Source organism: Podarcis melisellensis (assembly GCF_964234715.1).
Source record: "Podarcis melisellensis genome assembly, chromosome: 7".
NCBI lineage: Eukaryota > Metazoa > Chordata > Lepidosauria > Squamata > Lacertidae > Podarcis > Podarcis melisellensis.
In genome coordinates, this window is record NC_138539.1 from 137,155 (window position 1) to 161,199 (window position 24,045).

General features: G+C 57.8%; 2 protein-coding genes across 20 annotated transcripts in view; one reads left to right on the top strand and one right to left on the bottom strand.

The window, feature by feature from the left end:
* IQANK1 (IQ motif and ankyrin repeat containing 1) overlaps positions 1-13,524 on the top strand; it is a gene marked incomplete at its 3' end in the record, with an annotated part of 32,586 nt that extends 19,062 nt beyond the window's left edge. For 2 of the 5 annotated variants that reach the window (XM_081919609.1, XM_081919608.1), the window contains 10 exons: positions 727-852; positions 1,102-1,241; positions 2,491-2,545; positions 2,830-2,922; positions 3,301-3,409; positions 4,433-4,529; positions 4,742-4,876; positions 5,063-5,191; positions 5,921-6,082; positions 13,446-13,524. In XM_081919609.1, coding sequence (XP_081775735.1) covers positions 727-852; positions 1,102-1,241; positions 2,491-2,545; positions 2,830-2,922; positions 3,301-3,409; positions 4,433-4,529; positions 4,742-4,876; positions 5,063-5,191; positions 5,921-6,082; positions 13,446-13,524 — 1,125 coding nt within the window. Of the gene's footprint in view, positions 1-726; positions 853-1,101; positions 1,242-2,490; positions 2,546-2,829; positions 2,923-3,300; positions 3,410-4,432; positions 4,530-4,741; positions 4,877-5,062; positions 5,192-5,920; positions 6,527-13,445 lie in introns of those variants that run through there. The other 3 variants (XR_014170628.1, XM_081919611.1, XM_081919610.1) reach the window with 3 other exon arrangements.
* SCRIB (scribble planar cell polarity protein) overlaps positions 6,913-24,045 on the bottom strand; it is a gene marked incomplete at its 3' end in the record, with an annotated part of 47,969 nt that continues 30,836 nt past the window's right edge. For 5 of the 15 annotated variants that reach the window (XM_081919585.1, XM_081919591.1, XM_081919586.1 and 2 more), the window contains 18 exons: positions 22,567-22,632; positions 22,384-22,467; positions 20,434-20,721; positions 19,306-19,374; positions 19,117-19,167; positions 18,658-18,702; positions 18,164-18,289; positions 17,951-18,058; positions 17,614-17,866; positions 17,063-17,240; positions 16,628-16,720; positions 16,347-16,541; positions 12,134-12,286; positions 11,529-11,668; positions 11,390-11,427; positions 10,750-10,824; positions 9,736-9,784; positions 6,913-8,449 (listed from right to left, as the gene is read on the bottom strand). In XM_081919585.1, coding sequence (XP_081775711.1) covers positions 8,274-8,449; positions 9,736-9,784; positions 10,750-10,824; positions 11,390-11,427; positions 11,529-11,668; positions 12,134-12,286; positions 16,347-16,541; positions 16,628-16,720; positions 17,063-17,240; positions 17,614-17,866; positions 17,951-18,058; positions 18,164-18,289; positions 18,658-18,702; positions 19,117-19,167; positions 19,306-19,374; positions 20,434-20,721; positions 22,384-22,467; positions 22,567-22,632 — 2,187 coding nt within the window. Of the gene's footprint in view, positions 8,450-9,610; positions 9,645-9,735; positions 9,785-10,749; positions 10,825-11,389; positions 11,428-11,528; positions 11,669-12,133; positions 12,287-13,512; positions 13,844-16,346; positions 16,542-16,627; positions 16,721-17,062; positions 17,241-17,613; positions 17,867-17,950; positions 18,059-18,163; positions 18,290-18,657; positions 18,703-19,116; positions 19,168-19,305; positions 19,375-20,433; positions 20,722-22,383; positions 22,468-22,566; positions 22,633-24,045 lie in introns of those variants that run through there. The other 10 variants (XM_081919578.1, XM_081919579.1, XM_081919587.1 and 7 more) reach the window with 10 other exon arrangements.

Sequence of the window (24,045 nt, forward strand, 5' to 3'; positions counted from 1 at the left end):
GCTGGGGGGAGGGGCGAGCAAAGCCTCCACCATACCTAGTAGCCGCTGATAGATAGCCTTGTCCTCCATGCTGTTGTCTTTGACCACTTCCTGGGTCTGGGAAATATGTCCGTTGCCTGTTGTGGATGGAGTCACACTCTCCTGGTGGCATAGAAATGTTTGTAAACCAAGAATTAAAATAAATATTACAGGGCTTCTGAGTCAATCCGAGGGTGAGCAAGAGCACCTCTGGCGATAGGAGGAGGCTCCACCTCTGCAGCCCTGAGGGGCCATGCTGTGCTGGAAGAACAAGTGCAGAGCAAGTGGTGAAAAGACCCTCCTGTGATGCCCTCGAAGAGCCTGAGATGGAACCTCACAGGGAATCCATCTTCCTAGTTAGTCTCTTCTCACCATCCAGCCAGAATGCACAAGGGAGGCAGTGGACGTCCCTGTCTTCAGTCTGTGCTGAAGATTCACTCCTTGGTAACAGGCAGCCAATAACTGCCATTCTAGCAGATGATAATTTGCAAGTCCAATTCTCCCCCATTCCAGAGGCAACCAGAACTCATTTTTTTAAAGAGTAAAAAGTTCTCAGATGCTTTCCCTGCATTGACAGAATTAGAGAACTGTTGGAGTGTACTGTAAAGAGATTGTTAGTGGCAGGAATGTGCCTCCTGCGGAGGCTTCGCTTCCGACTGCCTTCCCTCTGTAAACCCTGTTTGATCTTTAGCCCCCTTTATTTTTAAGGGCGCTTTTAACCGGACTCCTTTGTATCGTGCTGCCTTTGCGGGCCACCTGGCAGCAGTGGAGCTGCTTCTCCAGCACGGGGCTGACCCTCGACTCTATGCTGATGATGGCAACACCCCAGAGCAGGTACCAACCCCAGCCGCCTCCCCCAGCAGCTGCTCTTCTCCTTGGCCTTGAGCTCCAGGTAGGCTGTTTCCACCAGGCCACCTGGCAAGAGAGCGAAGAAACTGAAAGAGAAGGGGAGCTGGTGTCCCTGAAGAAGCCATGGAGAGAGAGGAGAGCAAGGGGGAGAGCGAGAGTGCCCTTCTCACTGCATGCCAGGCCTGGTGGCTTGGATGGGCATTTCAAGCCCACAGCCCTTTTGTCTCTCCCAAGATTGCTTCCCTGGACAGCTTGGTGGCTGTACTGAACTCCTGGGACATCAGCCTGACAGAGTCCATGCTCCAGAAGATGGAGGCGGAAGAGCAGCGAAGGGCGCAGCAGGACAAGAAGCAGAAAGAAGCAGAGACCCGACGGTGAGCCCTGCCAGGGAAGCTGCTGCTTGTGGGCAGCTGCTCTTCCGGGCTCAGGTCAGAATCAAGCTGTAGGAGCTTTTGCAAAGGCACCCACTGGCACCCCCCCCATCCCACTGCAGCCATTGTACGGCTCACCTGCTGTCACCTGGAGCCACTAGGTGCTGGCCCAGCCTGGAAGGTGACCCCACAAAAAACAACCCCAGTGGAGCCAGTTGGATTCCAGGGACAGCTCAGTCAATAGACTCAAGGAGGTGGGGGGGGCCCCGAGCTCATGGTGTCCTGTATCAGGCAGGGAGGGGTGCTTGAGCAAGCTGCTGATGGATTAGACCACAGGCAACCTTATTCACCATTCATTTGTCTCAACCCAAGTTGGCGGCCATCACTACATCTGGTGTTTCTTTATAAACTACTTGAAGACGTCTTTCCTTTGGTGTGTCCTCAGCCTCCCACAGTCAGCTTCGTGGAAAGCCCTTGCTGGGCTTTAGGATTGAGAGGGAGGAAAGCATTTGCCAAAGCACCTGGGGAGGGGCAGCGAAGGGAGTCTCTCCTGCAGCCTGTTGGCCCCTTCTCACTGCCAGCACAGGCCAGAGCCCGCCAGGGCACCTGCCCCATGGGAGCCGGAGATGCCCCTGCCTGCCAATGGGGAGGGAGGCTCTGGGGGCAGAGCCCTCCCCCTTCCCACCTTGGGCTCCCAGGGGCCCCCATGGCCAGGGCAAGAGGGAGCAGGAGGAGGGCAGAAGGCGGTGGCTGGTGCAGGGAGGCTCTCCCCCTTGCCAACTGTTACTATGAGCAGTGACTACCATGAATCATTGAGTGGCTGCTCTCAGGAGGAGGCTGCAGTTGCCCTCCGCTGGACCCCCCCCACCTGCTCCTGCTGCCATTTCTCCTCAGACAGCTCACATGGCCATGCCAGCTGCTTCAGATCTTCTGGTTTTCTTAATAGAAGGAAAGAGAGTACTTACTTTGTTTTGGCAATTCATGATATGATTTTACATTTAATTTTGACTGAATGCGCTTACTCTGTTGTTTTCTTTTTTATAATACTATTAATTGATAAAAGTTTCCTTAACAGAAGGAGAAAAATCAAGAGAATTAAATGTATATTGCCAGCAATTAGAATGATAGAATTGTAGTTGGAAGAGGTCCTTAAGGGCCATTTAGTCCAACCCCATTGCATGCTGGTGGGGAAGGAGAGGCATCTCCTTGAAGAGGGTCTCTGCAGCCACTGACTCCTCTTTCCCCTCTCCAGGATGACAGAGGAGGTAGAGCAGCTGGCCAAGGAGCACGAGAGATGCAGCAAGGAGGTGGGAGCCAAGAAGCTCTATGCGGCCATCCCCTTGTCTCTATGGTCTTCCTTCCCAGAAGGCCCTCTGGGGTCTTGCCTGCCTTGGCACCTGCTGGCGCTGGGGTGGATTTCATGCCCTCTCCTTGAGCCATGAGGGGGCTGTGCAGCAGGGCCCTGGCCCTCCCCACTATGGGGAGAAGCCACCCAAGGCTGGGCCCTCCCGCAGCCCCAGCTGTGTGGGTGTCCTTGTTCCTCCCTCCCTCCCCATTTGCCAAAGGCTGGGGCTGCTCATCTTCTTTGCAGCTGCAGCAGGCCTACTGCGAGCTGAACCGCAGGATCACAGAGCACGACAAGTGCCAGCGGAAGCAGATGGACAACGCGGAGATCACCCTCCACGTGAGCACCACCTTCCTGTAGCCTCTGAGCAGGCAGGCTTCTCTCTCTCAGAGACATGCCCTTGCCCACCAGTGAGGCTGGCATCCAAGTGGGTAGGAGAGCCTGAGCTCTCTGCCTTCTGTGCAGCTGGGGTCGAGGGCTTCCTGTTCCTTGGCCTGGCACCTTGGCTGTGCGCTGTTGAGCAGCCCATAAGCTGGTGGAGGGAGACCTGCTTGGCCTGCAGAAGATGTGCCTGGGAAGATTCCTGCCTGGCACCCACTGCAGGCCACCCTGAGGGAGAGGAGGCTCTGCTGGGCACCCGGAGGCCAGTTCCCACAGGGCAAGGCCAGCCACGCTCGGCACAATGAGGGTTTCTCTGACAACCTGTTTCTGCAACAGGCCATTGCGGACGCAGAATCCCTGGTGCAGAGGCTGCGCGCGGCTGCCAAAGATGCTGAGGAAAAGGTCTCCCTGGCCCGGCTGAAGCTGCGGGAGCAGATGCAGGAAGGTCAGTCCTGTGCAGTGAAATGCTGGACTTGTTCCTGGGAGAGACGGGTGTACAGAAAAGTCCTGCCTAGCACTCCCACACCCTGAAGGACAAAGTGAGCAAAAGACACGAGGCTCCTTCTCAAGCAATCAGAGGTCATACAATCATAAAGTTGGAGGGGACCCCAGGGTCATCTAGTCCAACCCTTGCAATGCAGGAATCTCAGCTAAAGCACCAATGACAGATGGCCATCCAACCTCTGCTTAAAAACCTCCAAGGAAGGAGAGTCCACCACCTTTCGTGGGAGTCTGTTCCACTGCTGAACAGCTCTTACTGTGAGAAAGTTTTTTCCGAATGTATAGTTGGAATCTCCTTTCTTGTAACTTTATGTGTTTTATCCATACCATGAATAATTTTATGCTTTTCTAGCATGTCACCTCTTACTAAAAAGTCCCAAGCGCTGTAACCTTTCTTCATAGGGCAGTCGCTCCATCCCTCCCCCTTGATCATTTTTGCAGCCTTTTTCTGAACCTTCTCCAATTCTACAGTATCCTTTGTGAAGAGCGATGACCAGAACTGGACACAGCATTCCACATGCAGTCACACCAGAGATTGGTATAAAGGCATTATGATAGCAGCATTTTTATTTTCAAAGAATCCTAGAGATATAGAGTTGGAAAAGAGCTAAAGGGTCATCTGGTCCAACCATGTGCAATGCAAGAATCTCATGATCATGCAATGTCTGCTTTAAAACCTCTGCAGCTGAGTCCGCTCACTCCAAGGGTTGAAAGTTCTTCTACATTTAGCTGGAATCTCTTGTAACTTGAATCCATTAGTTCAGGTCTTACCACCTGGAGGAGAAAACAAGCTTGCTCCATCTTTTATCAGGCAGTCCTTTGGATATCTGAAGATCCTTGAAAAATCCATTTTTTGCTTTGGTCCTTGCTACTGTCGATGCTGGAGCACCAAGGGGTGTCTGGAGCCTGCAGTGAGCCATGTCCGGACCAGAGTGCAGCAGTGCTCAGAGTTGTGCTGGTTTTTCAGGGTCAGCAGAAGAGTTCCATGGCCTGAAGTGCTCTGTGCAGGAGCTGGATGATGTGCTCTTGAAAGACGTGGGTGGGAAAATCCATGCAGATGGACGGTGAGTTGAAGGGAAAGCACTTTCACTAGACATTGGGGGTTTTGGCCAGCATCTCCCGCAGCCTCCCCTCCCCTGCACCGTAAGATCCCCTCTTTGGGCTCACGGTCTTAGCCCTTCCCCCCATTTCCCAGCTGCTGAGGCCCCTACCCATGAGGTTTCAGCTGCTGGGCAGTGTGTAAGACTTGTTCCCTCTTGTGCTTTCTCCCCATAAGGTGGCCACTGGTCATTGACCCTTCTGGGCAGGCAGCCATCTTCCTGCGCTATCGGGACACCAACTTTCTGAACACGGTGAACCCCAGCGACATGGCTGAGGAGACAATTCGCCTGGCATTGCTGGGCTCTCTGCGGTAGGGGCACAAGCCAAATGCCGGGCAGAGAGGCTGCCCACTGCCAGGCAAAAACACCTGGGGGAGAGAAGCACTGCTGCTGCTGCCACCTGGTGACCCACAGCCGTGGCAGGAGTGGGGTAGCACCCAAAGGCATCTGGTCCACTGAGCAAGAGGCAAAGACTGGACCTTTCCTGTCTCCTCCAGATACGGGAAGCCCCTTGTCTTTGACATGATGGAGGTGAACATGTTTGACACAGTGAAGAAGCAGCTGGAACGGCTTAAACCAGGCTTGGCAGAGGCACTGCTGGACAAGAAGATCCTACAGAACGAGAGGTGGGACAGTTGACCTTCCAACCTCTGTTTAAAAGCCCCCACAAAAGGAAAGCCCACCACCTCCAAGGGAGTCTGCTCCACTGTCAGACAACTCTTAGCATCAGTCCTGTCAACTGACAAATGGGTGCCCAAATCAAGAGCCAGTGGTTTTCTCAATGCCTTTAGTGCCTCCCTGCCTCCTACTGAGGGTGCTTGCTCCCCCTCCTTCAGTCTGCTCTCTCTCATTCCCATCTTTCTCCATTCTGGGCACTTGCTTCCCCCGTGGCCCTTCGAATGCTCCAGCCAGGCTTTGGGCAGCCTGCCATGCAAGTCCCAACCCCCCACCCCAGGACCGATGGGAGATTTATTTCAACCTACTCTTGCAGCCTCATTCATTTGTGGGTTTCTATCAGATTTTTTATTTCCGCAAAATTCCAGACTTGTCATAGCTTTTTGCCACCTCCCACTTGGGTGCAGATGGTACTCTTTTTGCTGTATAATAAGTGGCACAGAAATGAAGAGCAGGATGCTTTGGGAAGAAATTAATGGCCCTGTGCTCCGTGAGCAGATGCCCCCAAGCCCCACCGAGTGAATATATTCATTGCCCAGAGCACTGGTCCTGTTTTAGGAAGCCAAGAGGCAGCGTGGAAGGTCAAGGGTCCTCCTCCCCCTGCCCCCCAAGCAGCAGCAGCACAGGGAGCCGCTTTCCATGAGACTTACTCCCGCCTTGCTCTGTCTGCAATTTTGCAGGTATCTCTCCCTACGGAGGCCAACAGATGGGCCTGAATATGCAGAGACAGAGTTTCAAGCAGCTCGAATAGAAAAATTCAAACTCTTGATTGTAACTAAACAGCAGCATCCTCCCAAAGAGATGCTGCAGCGGCTCCTTCCGATCCAGGTCATCCTGTCCCGGTAGGCAATGCACTGCAGGCGGCCTCATCCAGTGCTGGACATTAAAGGAAAACCTGAGCGGCGGGTTTGTGTCCTGTAATGAATCTTGTAGGCCCAGCACCCTGCAGGTTCTCTGCCAAGAGCTGGCTACCTGCAAAGCAAGGGGGCAAGTGGTTGCCAGCCCCCACCAGTGGCTGCAGGTGCTGCTGGCCCCCAAGGGGAGCTGCGGCCCTTAGCAGGCTGCAGCCTCACTAAGACTTGCTTGTTTCCCCCCCTAGAAAGCGAGGCTTTCGGAGAGCCCCCTTCTCACACCAGCGTCCCTTTGCCCTGTGAAAAGTACATCCCAAAGCCTTGGGGCCAGTCCGCACCTCAGCCATGAAGCCTTTTCTTAGCACAACTCATTCCCCTTGACTTGCAAGCAAGCAGGCAGGCAGGCTTGAATGCAAATAAAGGTTTCCTTGAAAAGGTGCCTCTTGAGCATTTCTATTACACATCAATGCACCAGCCCCTGCAGGGGTCTCTCCTAGAACAAATTTAGGGAGTGTGCATAGAGAGGAAAGGGAGGGAAATGTGTGGGGTGGAGACACCAGACATGGTTGGCACTCACTCACTTGGCCCAGGACTTCCCAAGAAAGAGGCAGCCTTCCACAAACACCCCACTCCTGCTCCCCACCCCCCGGTCTGCTTCTCAGGCTATTCCTTTGTGGTTGGTCAGTGTGAGAGCAGGATGCAGGACTTAGTAGGGTGAGCCTCATGCCGCTGAAGGCCCGAGTCCTTGGAGTGGCTTGAACAACCTGAACAACACAAGGTGAGTGAGGGAAAGGCTCTGCCAGCTCAAGAGAGAAGCATCATTTCTAAAATGTAAAGTAAACTTTATTGTCCTTGAACCACAAAATAGATTTCTTTGGTTGTACAAATGTCACTAGTTACAGTCTTGATCTCCCTCGGAGTGTTCTGGGAGAGGAGACAGACAGAGAGACATGCCACAGCCCAGCACCTAGAGAAGTTGTATGTTAGTCATGGAAACCCTGCCTGATCACTTCCCAAATTGCTCATTAAAAGCAAATGCTAAAATTAGATTAAAATCAAAAAGCTCTAACTGCTGCTGTGGAAGCAGCCACTGTGCAGCTCGAGAGAGGCAGGCAGAGGGAAGCCTCCCCTTGCCCTCTGCAGACAAACACAAGTTCTGTTAAAATGACCCTCTGAGTTTGGCATGAGGAGCTGCTGCATCTTGTCCTTTGGCAGAGGCTGCCTGGCAAGTTTGCACACGTGATGAGCACACACACACACACACGCCAGCCAGCGCCACCCACTGCTCACCACCACCCAGCCAGGAGCGAGGCAAAGCCTCTGCCACGCACAGGCAGTGCCACTCTTCTCTGAAAGGGGCCTGAGAGGCTGGAGCCAGCAGCCAGAGCAAGCAGCAGCCCTGGCCCTCACTGGAGCACCCTCGGCCGCCAACCTGTGCCTCAACATCTTTGCCCTACCCTGCACTACCCCTCTCCCTGCGCCCCAACCACCAAATCCCCCCTTTTACCTGTACCTTCTATCTGCTTCACCCCATCCTAATGAAACTAGCCTGCTCCTACTCTTGCTCCCACGCTGCTCTACGTTTGCTAGCACCAGACAGCTCCCAAACGTTCCCTCCAGCCCTTGCTGAAGAGGCAGAAGTGCCCATTTCTGCCCATGCCCCCCTCACGGCATGGATGGCCCCCCAGAAGGAGAAGGAAAATGGCAGCACTTGGCAATAACTCCCCCTCTCCCTCCCCATCCTGCACAAGGGTGCTGTCCCTCTGCTGCCCTTTGCCAGGGAGGGGGCAGGACAGCTGGTCTTTCCCAAGCGGTGTTTCCCCTCGCTGTTTGGCAAATGTCAGCTGGGCAAACAGTGGTCAGCCTGAAGCAGCTGCAGCACCTGGGCACCCCCGCCCTCGCACGCACGCACGCACTCCCACCCAATATTTACACGCACACATGCCCTGCATGGGTCCCCCCGCCCCATCACTGCTCTCTTCGGCCCCCGTTTGCTCACAACCTGCCCCTCTGCGTGAGGAGGAGGGGGAGTCGCAGCCCACAAGATGCCAGCTGAGGCTCCAGGGAGCTTGTTCTGTCCAGGCCCACCTGGGAGCCCGCTGGCCACATCACCACACTGTCCACAGAGCGGACCCCCCACTTGGCTTGGTGGTGTTTCTAACAGCCCCCAAGGGCAAGTCTACTATGTGGGGACAGCAGTTTCCAGATTGTGCTGGGTTGGTCGGAGTTTGCGCTTGCCGCCGCTGCTGCTGCTGCAGAGCCCCATCTCTTCCCGAGGGGGAGTTGCACTGGGAGTCGAGGGGTCGTGCGCCTCAAGGGGTTCCTGGGCTGCTGCCTGTCCGTCTTGCTCCTGGCTCACTGGAGTGGGGGGAGAGCAGAGGGAAAGGTCATGGAGGGCTGAAGGGGCGGCAGCATCTGACCCCAACCCCCTGCCTGGCTTGATTCAGGAGGTGCCCAGGGCAACCTCTGCCCACTTTGGGCACTGCCTGCTGCAGGAGGCTCTGGAGCCCCCAGGCCGGGCCCTTCTGCTGCCTGCACAGGCTGTGGTCCCGCAAAAGGGGGTGGGGAACTGGGAGGCCTCCGCTTTCCAAGCAGTGTCCAGCCAGCTTCAGGTGGGCTGAACTGAGGCGCCCAAAGCAAGACCTCAGGAACACACAGACAGACAGACAAGCAGGCAGGCAGGCAACCCAAGGCAGGCCGAGATCCTTCTCCTTCACTGGTGGCGAGCAGGAGCCTTTCAAGCAGTCAGAAGTGGGGGATCCTGCAGAGCCACCAACTTCCCCGCTGAGACGCCTCCCAGGTCCACTTGCTGTGCCCAACACACCCACACACACCCCGGGGAAGAATGGCGGCCAGTTGCTCCAAAGCAGCTTCCTGAGACCAGAGGTGGCAACTTGGGCCCCAGACTGGGTGACCAGTGGTGTGTGTGCATGACGTCATGACGTCACATCGCTCGTGACGGCGATGGGGCTGGGGCAGCGGAGCCTGGGTGCCCATGGCCCCATGGAGATGGCACTCCGGCGCCCCGCCCCCACCGTGGCAACCAGGCCAAGACCTCTGCTGCAAGTCGTCTACTGCACCCCAGAAGCATGTCCATGGCCGCAGCAGACCCCAACAGGGGTGCCAGAGAGCCAGCGGAGATAAGGCAGGGGGCAGAGGCCAACAGCAACGCGATGGCGAGGCACCCACAGTAGACATTTTGTGGGTGCCCAAACCCTCAGGACCCGCCAGAGATGGCACCAGTGCCTGAGACCTAGAAGCAACCTCAATGCTCTCCCACAAAGCCCCTCATCTTTTGAGAATGCTTCCCCCTCCTGCCTGCCAGACACCTTCAAGCCTTGCCTGGAATTAGGCTTCCAGGGTCAGGGTCCCTGAGGGTATCCCCAACTTCTTTCCAAGGGAGGCGGCTGGGCATGCTCACTGGGCCACTCCCAGCCCCTTAGGCAGGATCTGACCCACCCCCATCAACTGCATGCTCATCACAGCACTCCATTCCTAGGCAGTGCAAGGGCATCCTACCCACTGCTCCTTGCTGCTCAGCTGACCATTCACTCTAGAAAGGAACAGAAAAAGCAGAGGCCTCACTCAGGAGAGAAGCGCTGGTGGCAGCACCCAAGGCCAGGAGGCTCCAGCTGGGCACTCACCTGAGCTGCTGGCATCGTTGAGTCTGCAGGTGCTTCCGCCATCTGGAGTCTGGAAGGGCAGTGCAAAGCGGGATCAGTCCCTGCCTGCTCCCCACCACCTGCCCCCCAGGACATAAAGCACCCCTTGCCCATTCCCACGTGGTTTGGGGGGGGGAGCAGGTGTTGAAGAACAGAGCATGCGGTGGGAGGGGGAGAAAGGGGGTGCAGAGAAGAGCAGGCAGGAGGCCCAGAGGCAAGAGAGGGATTCCAGAGCCAGGGCGCCTGGTGCTAGAGTGCCCCTCACTCAGCCTCTGGGCCCCCTGCCCACCCGCCAGGCAGAGGGACAGAAAAGCAGGTCGGGCATGAGGTGGGGCCAGGGAGATCTGGCAAGAGATCCCCCCAGAGCCCGTTACGTATCTTGTGTGGTTCACATGCTCCCTATCTGTGAGGCCCCCAGACCCCAAGACACTGCTGGGAAGAGGGCCTTCTAAGGGGAGGCTTCCCAAGACGGAGGCAGACGGAGGCTTCCCAAGACAGAGACCAACTGGTCTCTGGAGCCTCCAAGGAGATGGCTGGAAAGGCAGAGGCAGCAAGTGGCTCCCTCGCCACCAGCACTGCAGAGCCAGCCAGATCATGAGCCAGGATGAGCTCAGCAGCCTAAGACCAGTGCCAGGCGGGATCCAGCACAACACCTGCCTGCCTTGGGGGTGTCGTTGTGGCATGGCCTGGAGATGGCAGGGAGGGGGCCAAGAAGCCACTACAGGGCAGCCTGGCCTGCCTGAAAGGGGTCTTCAGCAGCCTCTCCCATCACCTCCCCCCAACAGACCTTTGGAAGGAGGGGGTAGCAGGCCCCCACAAGGCCTGGGACTCTGCTCTGGGTTGGGGGCAGCCTCCAGCCTAAGCCTCAGTGGCTGCCAATGACCCCCAGGACTCTACCCTCCCCCACCCAGGCTAGATGGGGGCAGGAGGTGGAGCGTCAGACCCAGACTGCCGGGGGGGGGGGTCCTGACTGCCCCCACCACATGCAGCTTGTACCTGGATTTCATAAACTGGTTTGGAAGAAGGAATGGCCGCAAATTCCCTGTAGAGAAACTTCTTTTCAGGCACAGACTGGAGGGCCAAAGGAGTGGCAGAAAGAAGGGAAGAGGCAGAAAGAGAGAGGGGGAAAGAGGATGAAGGAGCATGTGGGGAAGCAGGAGGGGAGGCTCCGGGGGGGGGCAGGCGGGGCCCTTCCTGCTGCTCTTCTTGGCAGGCTGCAGGGCTGGACGGGGTGTGGGGGAATCAAGGGGCTCACTCATGAAGTTTCCCTCTGGCAGCCATCTTCCCACCTCCTCAAGGGTCTCACTCCCTAAAAGACCCCCCATCTGCCCTGGCCAACAACAGAGTGCAGCAGCAATGAGGTCATGCCGGAGGCCCACAGAATGCCCCCCATCCCCAAAGGGGGAGGCTGGCTGTGCTGGTCAGGGCAGGAGCAGAGACTGGGTGGGGAGAGTCAGAGCAAGAGGGAGCAGCGGGCATCCCTCCCCCAGACAAACAGAGGGAACAGTGTGGGAAGCAAGGAAGGAGCCTTCTGGGCCACGGCTCGGCGCACCCCCGACCTGCAGGGACCTCCATGCTCACAGCCCCCCAGCCCCCCTCCTCTGAAGCATAACTGGTGCTGGGTCCCCCTCCTTACCAGCCTGCCTGGAGAAGTCAGGATCCGGGTGCTGCAGTCTGAAAGAGACAGGATTTGGAGAGAAAAGAGAGGATGAATTGTGCAAGGTGGGGGGAAGACATCAAACCCATGCCTCCCCCTGAGCGGCTGTGGGACCTACCCTCCAGGGGAGTGGGCGAAGGGGTGGGGGCAGGCGAGGGAGACTCCGCCAGCTGCTCCAGGGTGGACCTCTTCTTGCCCTCCTTGGACTTGGCAATCACCATCTGGGCCTTGAGGGCATCCTGCTCCAGGGACTTCATCCTGCCAGGCGGGAGAGGAAGAGAGGTTGGCGCACCTGGGCTGGGCTGGCAAGACAGGCGGAACAACCGTCACCCAGGGCAGGGGGGGCATTGCAGGGCCCTCCTCACTTGGCCAGCGGAGGAGGTGCTGAGTGGAGCCGCCCCAAAGGCCAGTGGCAAGGGAGGAAGGAAGGAGGGGTGCAGGAGGAAGACCACAGCCCCCCATTGCTGCAGAGAAGGCAGAAGGGCCCCCCTTGCCTCCTTCATCCAGGGCGGAGGCTCTCAGGAGAAGATCTGCCCAGCCTGGTCTCTTGCTTGGCAAACACACCCGTCCAGCGCAGGAGGAGCAGAGCAGGGACTCTCCAGTGGCGGCACCAGCCAGGCCTTCAGCATAGGTGTGGCCCAGCTGCCCCTCTGGACGGGGGGGGCACCTCTGGGGCTGTGCAGGCCCTGGGGTGTAGGTGGGGTGTGTGGAAGTTCTGCACACCTGGGGTGGCCCCCTGGCCCAGGGCTTCTTGTGGTGGTGGCGGCGGCGGCAGCAGCAGGGCCCTGCCCCCCCAGTGCCTGCTGGCGGGCTTGGTAGAGCCTCCTGGCCAGATCCTGCTCATACTCTTTCATGCTCTCTTCTAGGGTGGAAGAGCTGAGGAGGAGGAGGAGGAGTAGAAGTAGAGGGGAGGCGCCGAAGACGTCCCGACAGGCAGGAAGATGGCAGAGAGAGAGAGAAAGAAAGAAAAGGAGAGGGAAGGAAAGGGTGGGCAGGAGGAAGAGGCAGATGCCCGCAAGGGAGGGGGGCAGACCTCACCTGTCCTGGTCAGTGGAGAAGAGGGCAGTCCCCCCTGCCCCCCCCCAGATCACAGACAAGCGAGTCCCACCAGGTGCATGCAGATGGGTGGAGGGGGCAGGAGGCAAGGGCTGCCCTGGAGAACCCCACATGCCCAGCCAGCCACACTGAGGGAAGGGGACTCCAAATGGGGTGGGCTTCTGAGGGGCACAGTCACACAAGGGAAGCCCTCCCTTCCCGATATGGGAGCCAAGGAAGGCGGTCCAGAGCCTCTTCCCAAGACACCCCCCAGCCTCTCTCGTTCGGTGCCCGGCTGGCATCAGCAACTGGCAGGGGGACGAAGGAGGGGAGGGAGGCCAGTTCAGGGGTGGGGCTGCCTGAGGTCCCCAGAGCCCAGTGAAGATTCGGAGGTGTGGCTCAGGGCACCGCTGACAGGCTGAGCCTCTTGCAGAAAACCCGGCCTCTCTGTTCCTGGGCTGCCTTCGCCAACCAGACCCTGAGCAGCAACGGAGAGGAAAGAGGAAAAGGCCTGGGAGGCGAAATGGGGGCCACTTAAGGGCAGACTGAACTGAGCGGCTCCTTGTCCTGCCACAACAAAACCAAAGACCAAGAACCAGAGGGGGGGACTTGAGAGGTGGTGGAAGAAGGGCCCTTGGAGCTGGTGGGGCAGCTGTCCCTCTGGTGATGGCAGCCGCCATGGCATCTCACCCAGGAGAGCTTTTCTGGGCAGCCTCAGGGTCTTTGCAGATGAAGCAGCTCCCCTCCCTTCAGACTGGGGGCTGCAGGCGGAGGAGGGCCAGCCGATTTCTCTTGGGCCCCTTTGGCTCCTGCTGGACTTAGCAGCCTGAGGATGCAGACAGAATCCCGAGAGGCAAAGCAGAGCAGTCTTGGCTCCTCCTCTTCTCAAATCTCTGAACTGCATGAAATGTTCCATCCTTGGGCAATGTGCATGGCAGCCTCTTAGCGGAAAGGTGAACTTTATCCTGCGCAAATAAGTGCTTTTTCTTTTCTTTGCTAGGACTTATCCCTGCAGAAGCCATGCTGCTTCCATTTCACCAAGACTCGCCCTTCTATATCCCTGGCAATTATACCTTTAACAATGCCTTCTGGAGCCAGTTTTTCTGGAAGCAGATGTTACCAGCATGTAATTCATCATATCCTCTCTTAGAAACCTTTAAAAAAAAAAATCTAATGACTGGCCGCTTTCCAGGGCTGATCTCGGTGACAAGAGGTTTGGGGGTTTTTGGTGTTTTTTTTTTAAGCTTACCAGCAATTTGACATTTGAGCGCTTTAACAACTCCTGGGTGAGTGCTATCTGGACCCAGTGATCTGTCAGTTTTTACTTCATCTTTAAAGCCTAGAATTTTGTCTCTTGTTACCGCTTTTTCTGTTCCTCTGACTCCCTTCTGGTGAAAGCTAGAAAAAGTGGGGGGGGGGGGATGAATGATTCTGAGACACTTTGACTTAAAATAAATACTGGATTAATATTATCATGGACTGAATGTTTTAAGTAATCTTTTTCCCCTTTTTTATGCAACCAGCAGATAGAACATTTCTTTCCCTTTTGTCCTTTATCTTTTCTTTTGCCTTATCTCTCTCTTCATGTTTTTTCTTTTCTTAGTCTTCTTCATGTTCTTTCTTCTTTGGAGTCGTACGTTTGGGGACTTTGCTAAGGTCCAGGGATTGTGCATTCATGGGGGTGGGAGATGGTTGATGGAGGGTCCTGGGCGGGAGACGGGGAAACGTTGGTCTCCCAGCATGAGAAGCTGGGAGAAGAAAGGGAGGCCCCTCAGGGAGAGCTGAGAGGGACAGCTCCCTTCTCTGGGTGGTGGGGGCTGACAATTGCCTTCAGGAGAGGACTGTGTATTTCTTTGTAGTTGTTATATTATTGTATTGTGTAAAAATTGACATCTGTCCACTTTCAAAATGTTGACTCAGGCTAAACTTGTGGTCCACTAAGGCCCTTGATCCTTTTCCAATATATTACTGGCAAGTATTTTTAATCTCTGTTGGAAGTGGCTGGGGAAACCCAGCCAGATGGGTGGGGTACAAATAATTTATTATTATTATTATTATTATTATTATTATTATTATTATTATTATTAGCCAGGTGTCCCCTGTCTTACATTTGTACACCTGATTCTTCCTGTCTAAGTGCAGAACATGACATTTGTCCCTGATGAAACTCATTTTGTTAGCTTGGGCCCAGTTCTCCAATTTGTCAAAGTCCTTTTGAATCCCGACTCTGTCTTCTGAGGCAGTAGCTGCCCCTCCCAGTTTGGTGTCACCTGCAGTTTTGATGGGCACCCCCTCAATACCTTCATCCAAGTTGTTTATGAAGAATTTGAACAACAACGGGCCTAGGACAGACCCCTGAGACACCCCACTTGTCACTTTTTGGGGGTATATATCTTAAGAGCATGCTTCTTTCTTAATTTTTTTCATCCTCTTAATGGGGTCTGCTCCTAAGCCAGCCATTGGGTCGTATTTCAAATGAACCTTTTAACCGGCAGAGAGAGCGTTTCAGTAGTATTTTATAGACGTTTTGGAAGTAATTAAAGGAGGCTCTGCTGGTCTTTGCCCCAGGGACTGACCGCTAGGGCTATTGAGTGGTGCTGGGTCAAGTTTGTGGTTCTTCCGCTCCCAGGTCACTCACCCCATCTGCCCGGGTCCTTTGAAGATACCTCCACCCCACAGCAGGGCAGCAATCCTTCCAGAGCATTTGGAAGTTAATTCCTGTTACTGTACGTTTCTTCCTCAGAGATAATACGATGGACAGTAGCTATGTTCACCACCACTTAATTGCCTCTGCCGACAGCGTCTCGACAGAGGCAACTAACCAGCTATGATGCCTCCCCGGAAGTCCTCCTCCAAGGGTGCGTGATGCGGGGCTGCCACCTCCTCAAGCGCCAGGAAGGGGCCACTTGCCAGTGTTTGCCTAATGCTTCTGGGTCCAGGGAGCTCTTATTAAGTGGGGAGACATCCATGCCTCCTTTGACCCCCAGCCAGCCCCTGTGGCTAGTTCTAAGAGGCCAAGATGGGCAGGGGCCAAGGCTGGCCACACTTCTTCAAGCTGCTTGTCCATATCCTCAGGCTGCTATAATCAAAACTGACGCAGTGCAGAGGGAGTAGATAGTGCGCTAGATGCCGCTGCTAGATTGCTCGGAGGTGGCATCCCTCTGTCCAAATCTGAGTCATTTTGTTCCTCAAATGCCTGGCAGGGATCTTGTGGCTGGCCCCCGGGGGTGTCAGGGCAACGGTCTCTTGGCCAGGGAACACAAGTCCATTCACCACTCAGAAAAGCTTGGCCACACAGCTACTTGTGGAAGCCACGGTGGTGGTCAAGTCAGATTTCTTTGCTGCAGCCACCACCACACGGCAGGTGCCACGGTGCCACTTCACCTGTTTTGGGTCAGGCTAATTTACGCCACCCCAACGCAGTGGGTGCCCCACCCTGGCAGGGCAGAGCAGCTGCCTTCTGCCCAAACCTCACCAGGGAATGGTCCATGCGGGATGACGGAGTCCCCCACTCCCCCTCTGCCAGCTCTGTCAGGGAGGTGGGCAGAGTGTGGGGGGGATGGGGCATTGACACCACCTGCATTCTGTTAGGACTGGGGGCGAGGCAGTGGGGTGAACATTCAGGCCACAGGGACCCACGGGAGCAGAAGGACCCACAGAAGCAGAGCAGAGGCACCCATGGTGGCCCCCTGGTCTCCCACACACCCCATCTGAGGACCCCCGGCTGGCCATGGGGCGAATTCAAGGCCCACTCTGGCCTAATCCAGCAAAGGCAACCGATGAGCAAGGCAAGCAGCTAAGAAACCCAGCATGCCGTGAGCTGGTCTCCACAGCCCCCTTCAGAGACCATGCCTGGGAGGTGGGGGAGGGATGCTGCCCCTGCCCGCCCCTCCCCACCTACCGTGCAGCTCGCCACATGGCCCTCTTCTCGGCCTCCAGCGCCCGGCGCTCGGCTGGGGAGAGCTCCTTCCTCTCCTGGGCGCTGAGCAGCTCTGGGCTCTGCATGCGTAGGCGCTCCTGCTGTCGGCGCTCGGCCTTCGCCGTCCTGACGGGGGCCCCAGGCTCACTGCCGCCTCTGGGGTACACGGGGCTCAGCCTGGCCAGGAGAGAGCGTGGCTCAGTGGGCAGACCCCCCCCACCCTGCCCCACAGACCCCACCCTCCGCCTGCCCTCCCATCTTACCCAGCCATGGAAGTGGGCCGCACCTCCGGCCTCCGGCCCTCCTCCAGGGAATTCCTCTGCGAGGAGCCATTCTGCCTCTCCGGCTCTGGGAACCTGGCAGGGCACAAAGCTCTGTGAGCCCCAGCCAGGGCAGGGACCGGGGAGGGGGCTTCCCTTTGGGGAGGGGCCCAGAGATCAAAGGGGACCCCTGGGGAGAGGAGTCTGCAGGTGGACGCTAGAAGCCCCCAGGCCAAGCGCTGGGACTTGGAGGGCAATCCCAGGGCTGTGGACGGAGCAGGGAGAGGGCTGCTCTTCCCACCAGGGGCCCTGGCTGGTTCCTGGGAGAAGGGGACGTGGGGCTGGAGAGACAGAGCACGCCTGCACTCTCCGGATCGAGCCCTGCCCCCTCCCCGGTGTGGGCACAAGCGCAGGGGGCGTGGCACGCAGCTCACTCACCAGGGCGTGGAGGACATAAGGCTCTGCCCATCCAGCTTCTCCACTTTGTACTCCACACCCTCGATGAAGATGCTGGAGGGGACGTCTGGGGGGCGTCTCTGCCTGGTGGCCTCTTCCTCTTCCTCCTCCTCCTCCTCTTCCTCCAGCAGCTGAGCTCGCTTCTGCTGCAGTTTGCGAGCTGCCAAGTGAGAAGCCGACAGGTCAGCCTCCCCACAGCCCCCCAAGGGTGGAAGGACCCCGGCTGGGCAAGGGAATGCCTCCAAGAGGGAGCAGCCAAATGAGATCCAAAGATGAAGACAGGTGGCGGGGGGGGGGAATCCACCTCAAAAGCATGAGGGGACCCCACCCCATCTTTCCATGTCCTCCTCCTCCCCACCAGGCCGGCGGCTGAGGCAGGGTGAGGAGAGTGGCTGCTGCAGAGGGGCTTCAGGGAGGGAGGTTTCACTATAGAGCAGCTCCCCCCCCCCAGCAGTTAGCGGCCTCTGGGCTAGTAGCCCCTGGGGGGCGGGAAGAGTGGTGGGCCTTGGCCTGGCTAGCCCCATGGCACGCACCTTCCTCCTCCTTCATCTTCCTCAGGTCTTCCTCCCCAACCAGCGACACCCTCTTGGGCGGCTTCTCGGCCGGCTGCTGCTTCAGCTCCACCTCAAAGTACTTCTGCCTCTCGCGGAAGGACCTCTGCTCCGGGCTGTGCAGGCCGCCCCCCGGCAGTGGGGCCTGGCCAGGAGAAGCAGGGCCCCCCGCTCCCCTGAAACTCACCTCCGAGGGGGAGGGAGGCTGCTCTGCACTCTTCTGCTTCTGGGACTCCTGAGGGAAGAAAGGGCAGGCAATGTCTGCATCCGCAAAGGACACTCTGCCCCCCAAGGGTCCCCCCAAAGCCCCCCCACTCACCTCAGGCTCCAGGAGCAGATGCGGAACTGGGACAGCCGCAAAGGCCTTGTAGGCCTGCTTGGCGCTGACGGGGACGTCGCCTGGCGAGGGGGGCCTGGGAGAGCGCGGCTGCGGGCAAGAGGGCACAAGTCAAGAGGGAGCGCGGCCCCAGGCCAAGGGGGTGCCACTCAAGCCACCAGCACCCCCCCATCAGCCCCGGGGGCAGCAACTTACAGAGTTGTGGGTGCTGGAGCAGAGCTCGGGCTGCTGGAATGGATTGGGGCTGTCCCGGCCTTCCGAGGTCGCCAGGGCTGGGGCTGGGCGCATGCGGGTGACGGGCTGGATCACGCCCGGCTTGGTCTAGCACAGGTGGGGGGGGGGGGGAGTCAGCCAGAACAAAGGAGAGCAAACTCAGCCTCCAACCCAAAGGCAAGCAAAGGTCAGGGCAATGGCTACACAAGTCTGATTGACACCCTCTGATAACAAGGGACAAATTGGACAAAATGAATTAAAGCAAGATGTCCCCAAGCACGGGGGCCGCCCACAAACCTGTGTATCAAACTATCCCCCCCCCCGTGCTCTGACTGTACCATTTCAGAGTCCTGCTGATGCCAAGAGGGGCTGGGCAAGGCCCCTTGGAGGCAGCAGGCACCCAATGGTCACAGCCCAAGGCCCACATGGCGCCAGAGGAGGCCACAGACGCGCCCGGAGGGGCCACGAAAACTCACCGAGGACTTGCTTTCGCTGTGGCTGGGAACAAAGTGGACGGCAGCCTGGAAGGAGAAAGTCAGGAAGGCATTTGGTGGCCGGGAGGGGCACTAGGGCCCCCACCCAAGCCCAGGCACCTCCAAGCTGGCCATGCCAGAACCAGGAGCCCCTCCCCAAACTTACCCCACATTAAGCTCTTGCCCCTGCTCCCAAAAGAGACTCCACATCTTGAACTATGCTGGAAAGGCCCCCAGTGATGCCACAAACTGGCTCCTCCTGCCCCTCCCAGAGTACAGCTAGAAACCACTCTTGCAGAAGCAGCCAAAAAGACCAGCGGCAGCAGCAGCCAGGGGGGCGAGTAGTGAGGGTCCCCCGCCCAGCCCCACAGAGCATCCTCCCCAAGCACAGCCTCAGCAGCCCCCCACCCTCACCCAGGGCAGAGGAGGAGAGCGGGCACAGCACACCAAGGGGGCACTTACAAAGCGGGTCTCTCTGCCCACCAGGTGGGCTGGCCGGGGGGCAGCAGGAGGCTGGAAGGCAGCAGTGCCAGGGAGAGAACCAGAGAGAGAACCAGAGAGTCTGGCTGACTGACAGGCAGGATAGGCAGAGGAAAGCCCCCCCCCCAAGACACACCGCAGCCCCCTCCACCCCCCTGCAGCACCCCTTACCTGCTGGCTGCCAGGAGAGTAGGGAGAGTCTCGCCAGGCGGCTCCCGGTTCCCCTTCCCCCGAGAGGGCCTGAAAGGGAGAGGAAGGACAGCTGGTGAGTGGGGGGGGGGGGAGCAGTGGTGTTGCCCAGAGAGACCAGCCCCTCCCAACCCCCAGGCAGAAGACCCTTCCCTATGGGATCTGCCCCCTAAAAGGGGCTCTGGCGGGTCATGAATCTGCCTGATCTCCTCAGTTGGAGCCACAAACCTGCCAACACTCTTCCTCCACTCGAGCCAACTGCCCCTCAGATCAGTGCCAGCTCCTCTGCTCCCCCCCGTCACGCTCAGGACACCCCTTCCTCTAGTTTTGCTCACACTAAGAAGCCCCCCCCTGCTGCAACCTGCTGAAAGAGCATCTCTTCATTGGCTGAGCAATGCTGGAACTCTGCCCAAAGGCAGGGAAGGCACAGCACCCTCCGTTCCCAATGCAGCACATGTCTTCCTCTACACAAGCTCCTAGTCCCCATGGATGCACATTGTAGGATCCGAACACCTGAACCCGCTTCCGTGCCAACTCCCAAGTGGCTGGATCTGTCACGCAGAGAGGGAGTTGCGTCAAGATGGAACTGTGCACACTGCAGAATCCCACCCTCTCTAGACATTTAGAACTTTTCTCCTGTTTTGCTGTCCACGGACGCACAAAGAGGTTGAGAAAACTGGCACAACAAACCATGAGCACAAACTGTCAAAGCAGTGTCTGCATGTTAGTGGCCCCTCCAAGAGGGGCTCAGGGGCTCCTCTCACGGGGGCAGCCGCAAACGCTGCCCAAATGAGCCAGGCCCAAAGCAGGTTAGTAGCCAAGCAGAGGAGCAGCCCAAAGACTTTGCAGGGAGCCAAGGGAGGAAGGGGCCAGCGGGGGCCCTCCTCTCCAAGCCCACTGCCTCGCCCTCCTGCCCTGCAAAGGCACGTCCCCACGGCAGAAGCTTGAGCTCGCCTGCCTCGCCCCCCGCTCAATTCCACTCCACACACACACACTTCCTGCATGCAGTGCAGAGCAGAGATGGGGGGCAGAGAGGGTCCCTTCTCCCCCGCTGCCCCGGCATGCAGCAGAGGCACAGCACACAGCAGGCCAGGCCACAAGGCCGCTTGCCTTGGTGCAGAGGCTGGTCTTCAGCACTCCCCCCTTGCCATAGCCCAGGGGAGGCCCCCCCAGGCACACCTTGCCCTGCCGGTTGGCCAGCACAAAGGGATTGGCGCTGAAGGGGATGGGCTGTGAGTCCACCAAGCTCTCTTCCTCCTCCACCTCCGCAGTCGGCAGTGAGAGGGCAGCCCCGCTGGGGGGGGCCGTGGCGAGGCTTGCCTGGCCCAGCTCCAAGGGAGGGGGGGCCGGCAGGGGAGGCGCCCGTGGGTCCCTTTCCATGGCACCAGGAGGGGCAAGCTGAGGAAGAGACACAAGAACTGCATTTTCAGGGGCCACGGCTGGTGGGGCAGCTCTGTGGCTCATGGGAGCAGCTCCCTGCTGTGTGGCTGGGGGGGGGACCCTAGATGCCTGCAGGGCCCACAGGGAGGGGGAGACAGAGACCTCTCCAGGGGTGCAGGAGGGTGTGGAGATGCCCCCTGCAATGCACAGGCATGGCAGGCCACATGCTGGTCTGCCACACCCAGTGCGGCCACCACCAGCAGCAGCAGCCTCTGTGGTGACTGGCCTTGCTGCCTGGGAGGAGGGGGGAGGGAGACCTCCCCACAAACCCCGTCTTCCCTCTGGGCACAAGCCAGAACCCCAAGACGCAGCCACGGAACAGCCGGGCTCTGCTGCAAACCACCCGGGACATGTTTCTTTTTTAACACTGAAAGGCAGAAGGAAACTTCAGAGAAACAGAGAGGCCTCCAGCTACAGCAGAAGGGGCTGGGAGTGCCCCCCCCCCTGCAATACCCACCTCCCCATTTGATCCCAGCAGCGACAGAGTCTCAGGATGGGACCAAAAGGAGAGGAGGGGGCTGGGAGGCCCCAGCTGCCTCTGCCCAGGAAGTCCCAGTGGATGCAGGGAGGGCGGGAATAAGCCCCTCTGTGTTGGCCAGGGGGGCAGCCCAGGGGGCGGAGGGCCAAGAAAGACCTCCATGGGGGAGACAGGGTCACCTGCTCTGCTCGGCAGGACAGAAGGGCCTCTCCCTGCCACCCTCCTTCCAAAAAAACCAAGGGTCTCCGCACAGGGACCCCCGTCTGAGACACCCATCCTCTCGTCCCCCGCAATCCCTAGCACACCCAGCCAGGGTAGGGAGCTCCTGCCCTTTGGCACCCACCGCCTGCTGCACCAGGAGTAACATGGCAGGCTGAGCAACATCCAGAGGGGCACAGCTTGCCTGCTCGCTCCCCCCCCCCATGAAGGCGGGCACAGTAGCAGAGCCCTGGCCCTGACCGAGCCTGAGGAAGCTGCCCACCAGCTGCCCGCTCACTTGTGCCCAGAGGAAAAGCCCTGCAGGTGCCAGGAGAAAGAGAGAGACTCACCGCTCCTGCCAGCAGCCACAGACAAAGGAAGACCCCCCCCCCCGCCCAGCCCCTTCCTCCAACGCTCACCAGGCAAGCCCAAAATAGCCCAGAGCTGGGCTGGCTCAGGAATCTTACTCAGGCAGATCAGATTTCCAGAGAAGCAAAAATGGCACCCAAGCAGCCCACCTGCTCCCTCCTCACCCAGCCAGGCCAACTGGGTCTTGGGCAAGTGGGGGGGGGCAAACACCCCACTGCTCTTCATTGCTGCCGAGGGGCAACCTCCAGCCCCCCCCCCCGGAAGCAGAGTCCCCCCCCCCCTCATGCTGCTGCCTGCCTCCATCTCTCTTCCGAGCTCTGGGTGCTTCTCTCCTCAGCTTCCCTGCACCCCCCCCCCGGAGAGCCAGCCCTGAAGCCAGCAGCTGCTTCCAGGGCACACTATCCCCCCCCCGCCCTCCCTCCAAGTGACAAGGCCTCCAAAGCAGCTGGGGAGACTTGCCAGGGGCCCCAATCCACAAGAGCCATCGCTTGGGTTGGCTGAAGGCAGAGGGAGCAGCCAAGGCTGGCTGGGATCCAGCCGCCCTTCGCCAAAGCCAGCAGATTCCCATCACTTACGCCACGGGTGGCTTTCTGGAGGCCGCTGTTGGGCAGCGCTGCCAAGGTGCGGTAGTCCAGCTGCAGGGGCTCAGCACCAAGGTCCTGTGGGGAGGGGGAAGAGGGTCAGGGGGTCTCAGGAGCGTGCCCACCCAGCCCAGACCCTTCCTCCTCAGCACCTCAGCCCAGCCACCCCGCTCTTACCTCGGCCTCCTCCTCCTCCTCTGCCAGGAGCTGCGTGGCTGTCTCTCGCTCCCGGCGCTTCCGCTCCTTCGCAAAGGCAGCAGGCGGGCGGCACAAGCAAAGAGAGAGCAAGAGGGGTCAGCAGCAGAACCCGCAGGGCAGCATCAGGCCCAGGGACCCACAGAGCAGGAGGCAGAGTCCCAAGCAGAACTCACAACTTCACAGCCAGAAGCAGGGCCAGGGGGTTCCCAGAGGGTGCGTGGCCTCTCAGCGGGGTCTGCAGCAAAGCAGGCAGCCAGGGCCAGCCAGAGGGGCCCTTCCCTTCCCAGGCTCTGCCCCGGGGGTGGGGGGCTGGGGTCTTCCCTCCAGCCTGCTTCTGTGACAAGAGGATCAAAAGCGCTCAGCCCCAAGGGTCCCATCTAGCCAGCCTCCTCTGATCACAAGAGCAGCCCTCTCCCCCAGGGCACAGGCAGCCGCATCTGCCAGGAATTTGCTCAATCCTCTTCTGAAGCCATCCCTGCCTCCTGCAGCCGGCAGTTCCTCACTTCAGCTCCTGACTCTTCCAGCATTCAGCTTCACTGGGTTTCCACAAGTTCGATTGTCATGAGAGAGGGAGGAAAACTTTCCTCCCTCCACTTTCTCCAGGTCAGGCATCATGTTATAAACTTATTTCAGGTCGCCTATGACCTGCTTTTTCTCTAATCCAAAAAGTCCCTGATGCTGCAACTTTTCCTTCATAGTAGTGGCACCCACACCGTGGAACAATCTCCCACCAGATAGAAGACATCTGAAGGCAGCCCCGTTTAGGGAAGTTTTTAATGTCTGATGTTTTATTGTATTTTTTAATATTTTTGGGGAAACTGCCCAGAGTGGCTGGGGAATTATTTATTTATTTATTTATTTATTATTATTATTATTATTATTATTACTACCATCCCTCGATCATGTTCATTGTCGTTTTCTGAATCTTTTCTAACTCTACAATTTTTAAGGTGAGGTGACCCCACCTGTGCAGTGGACTCTGAATGCAGCTGCATCACAGATTTGTATTATATTAATTGCAGTTTTATTTTCAATTCCTTTCCAAATGAAGATTAAGAGAGGTTAATGCTAGAGAGGTTAAAATTAAGAGATTAAGAGATTAAGAGAGGTTAACCTGCTAGAGAGGTTAAAAGCAACAAAAAAGGCTTTTATGGGTATGTTTGTAGCAAAAGGAAGAACAAAGAAACAGTGGGGTGACTCAGAGGAGAAGATGGTGAAATGCAAACAGGGGACACAGAAAGGGCTGAACTCCTCAATGCCTTCTTTGCCTCAGTCTTCTCCGATAAAGAAAACAATGCCCGACCTGAAGAATTTGGAGCAAATGATTCAGCAGAGGAAACACAGCCCAGAATAACTAAGGAGATAGTACAAGAATACTTGGCTAGTCTAGATGTATTCAAGTCTCCAGGGCCAGATGAACTGCATCCAAGAGTATTAAAAGAACTGGCAGATGTGATC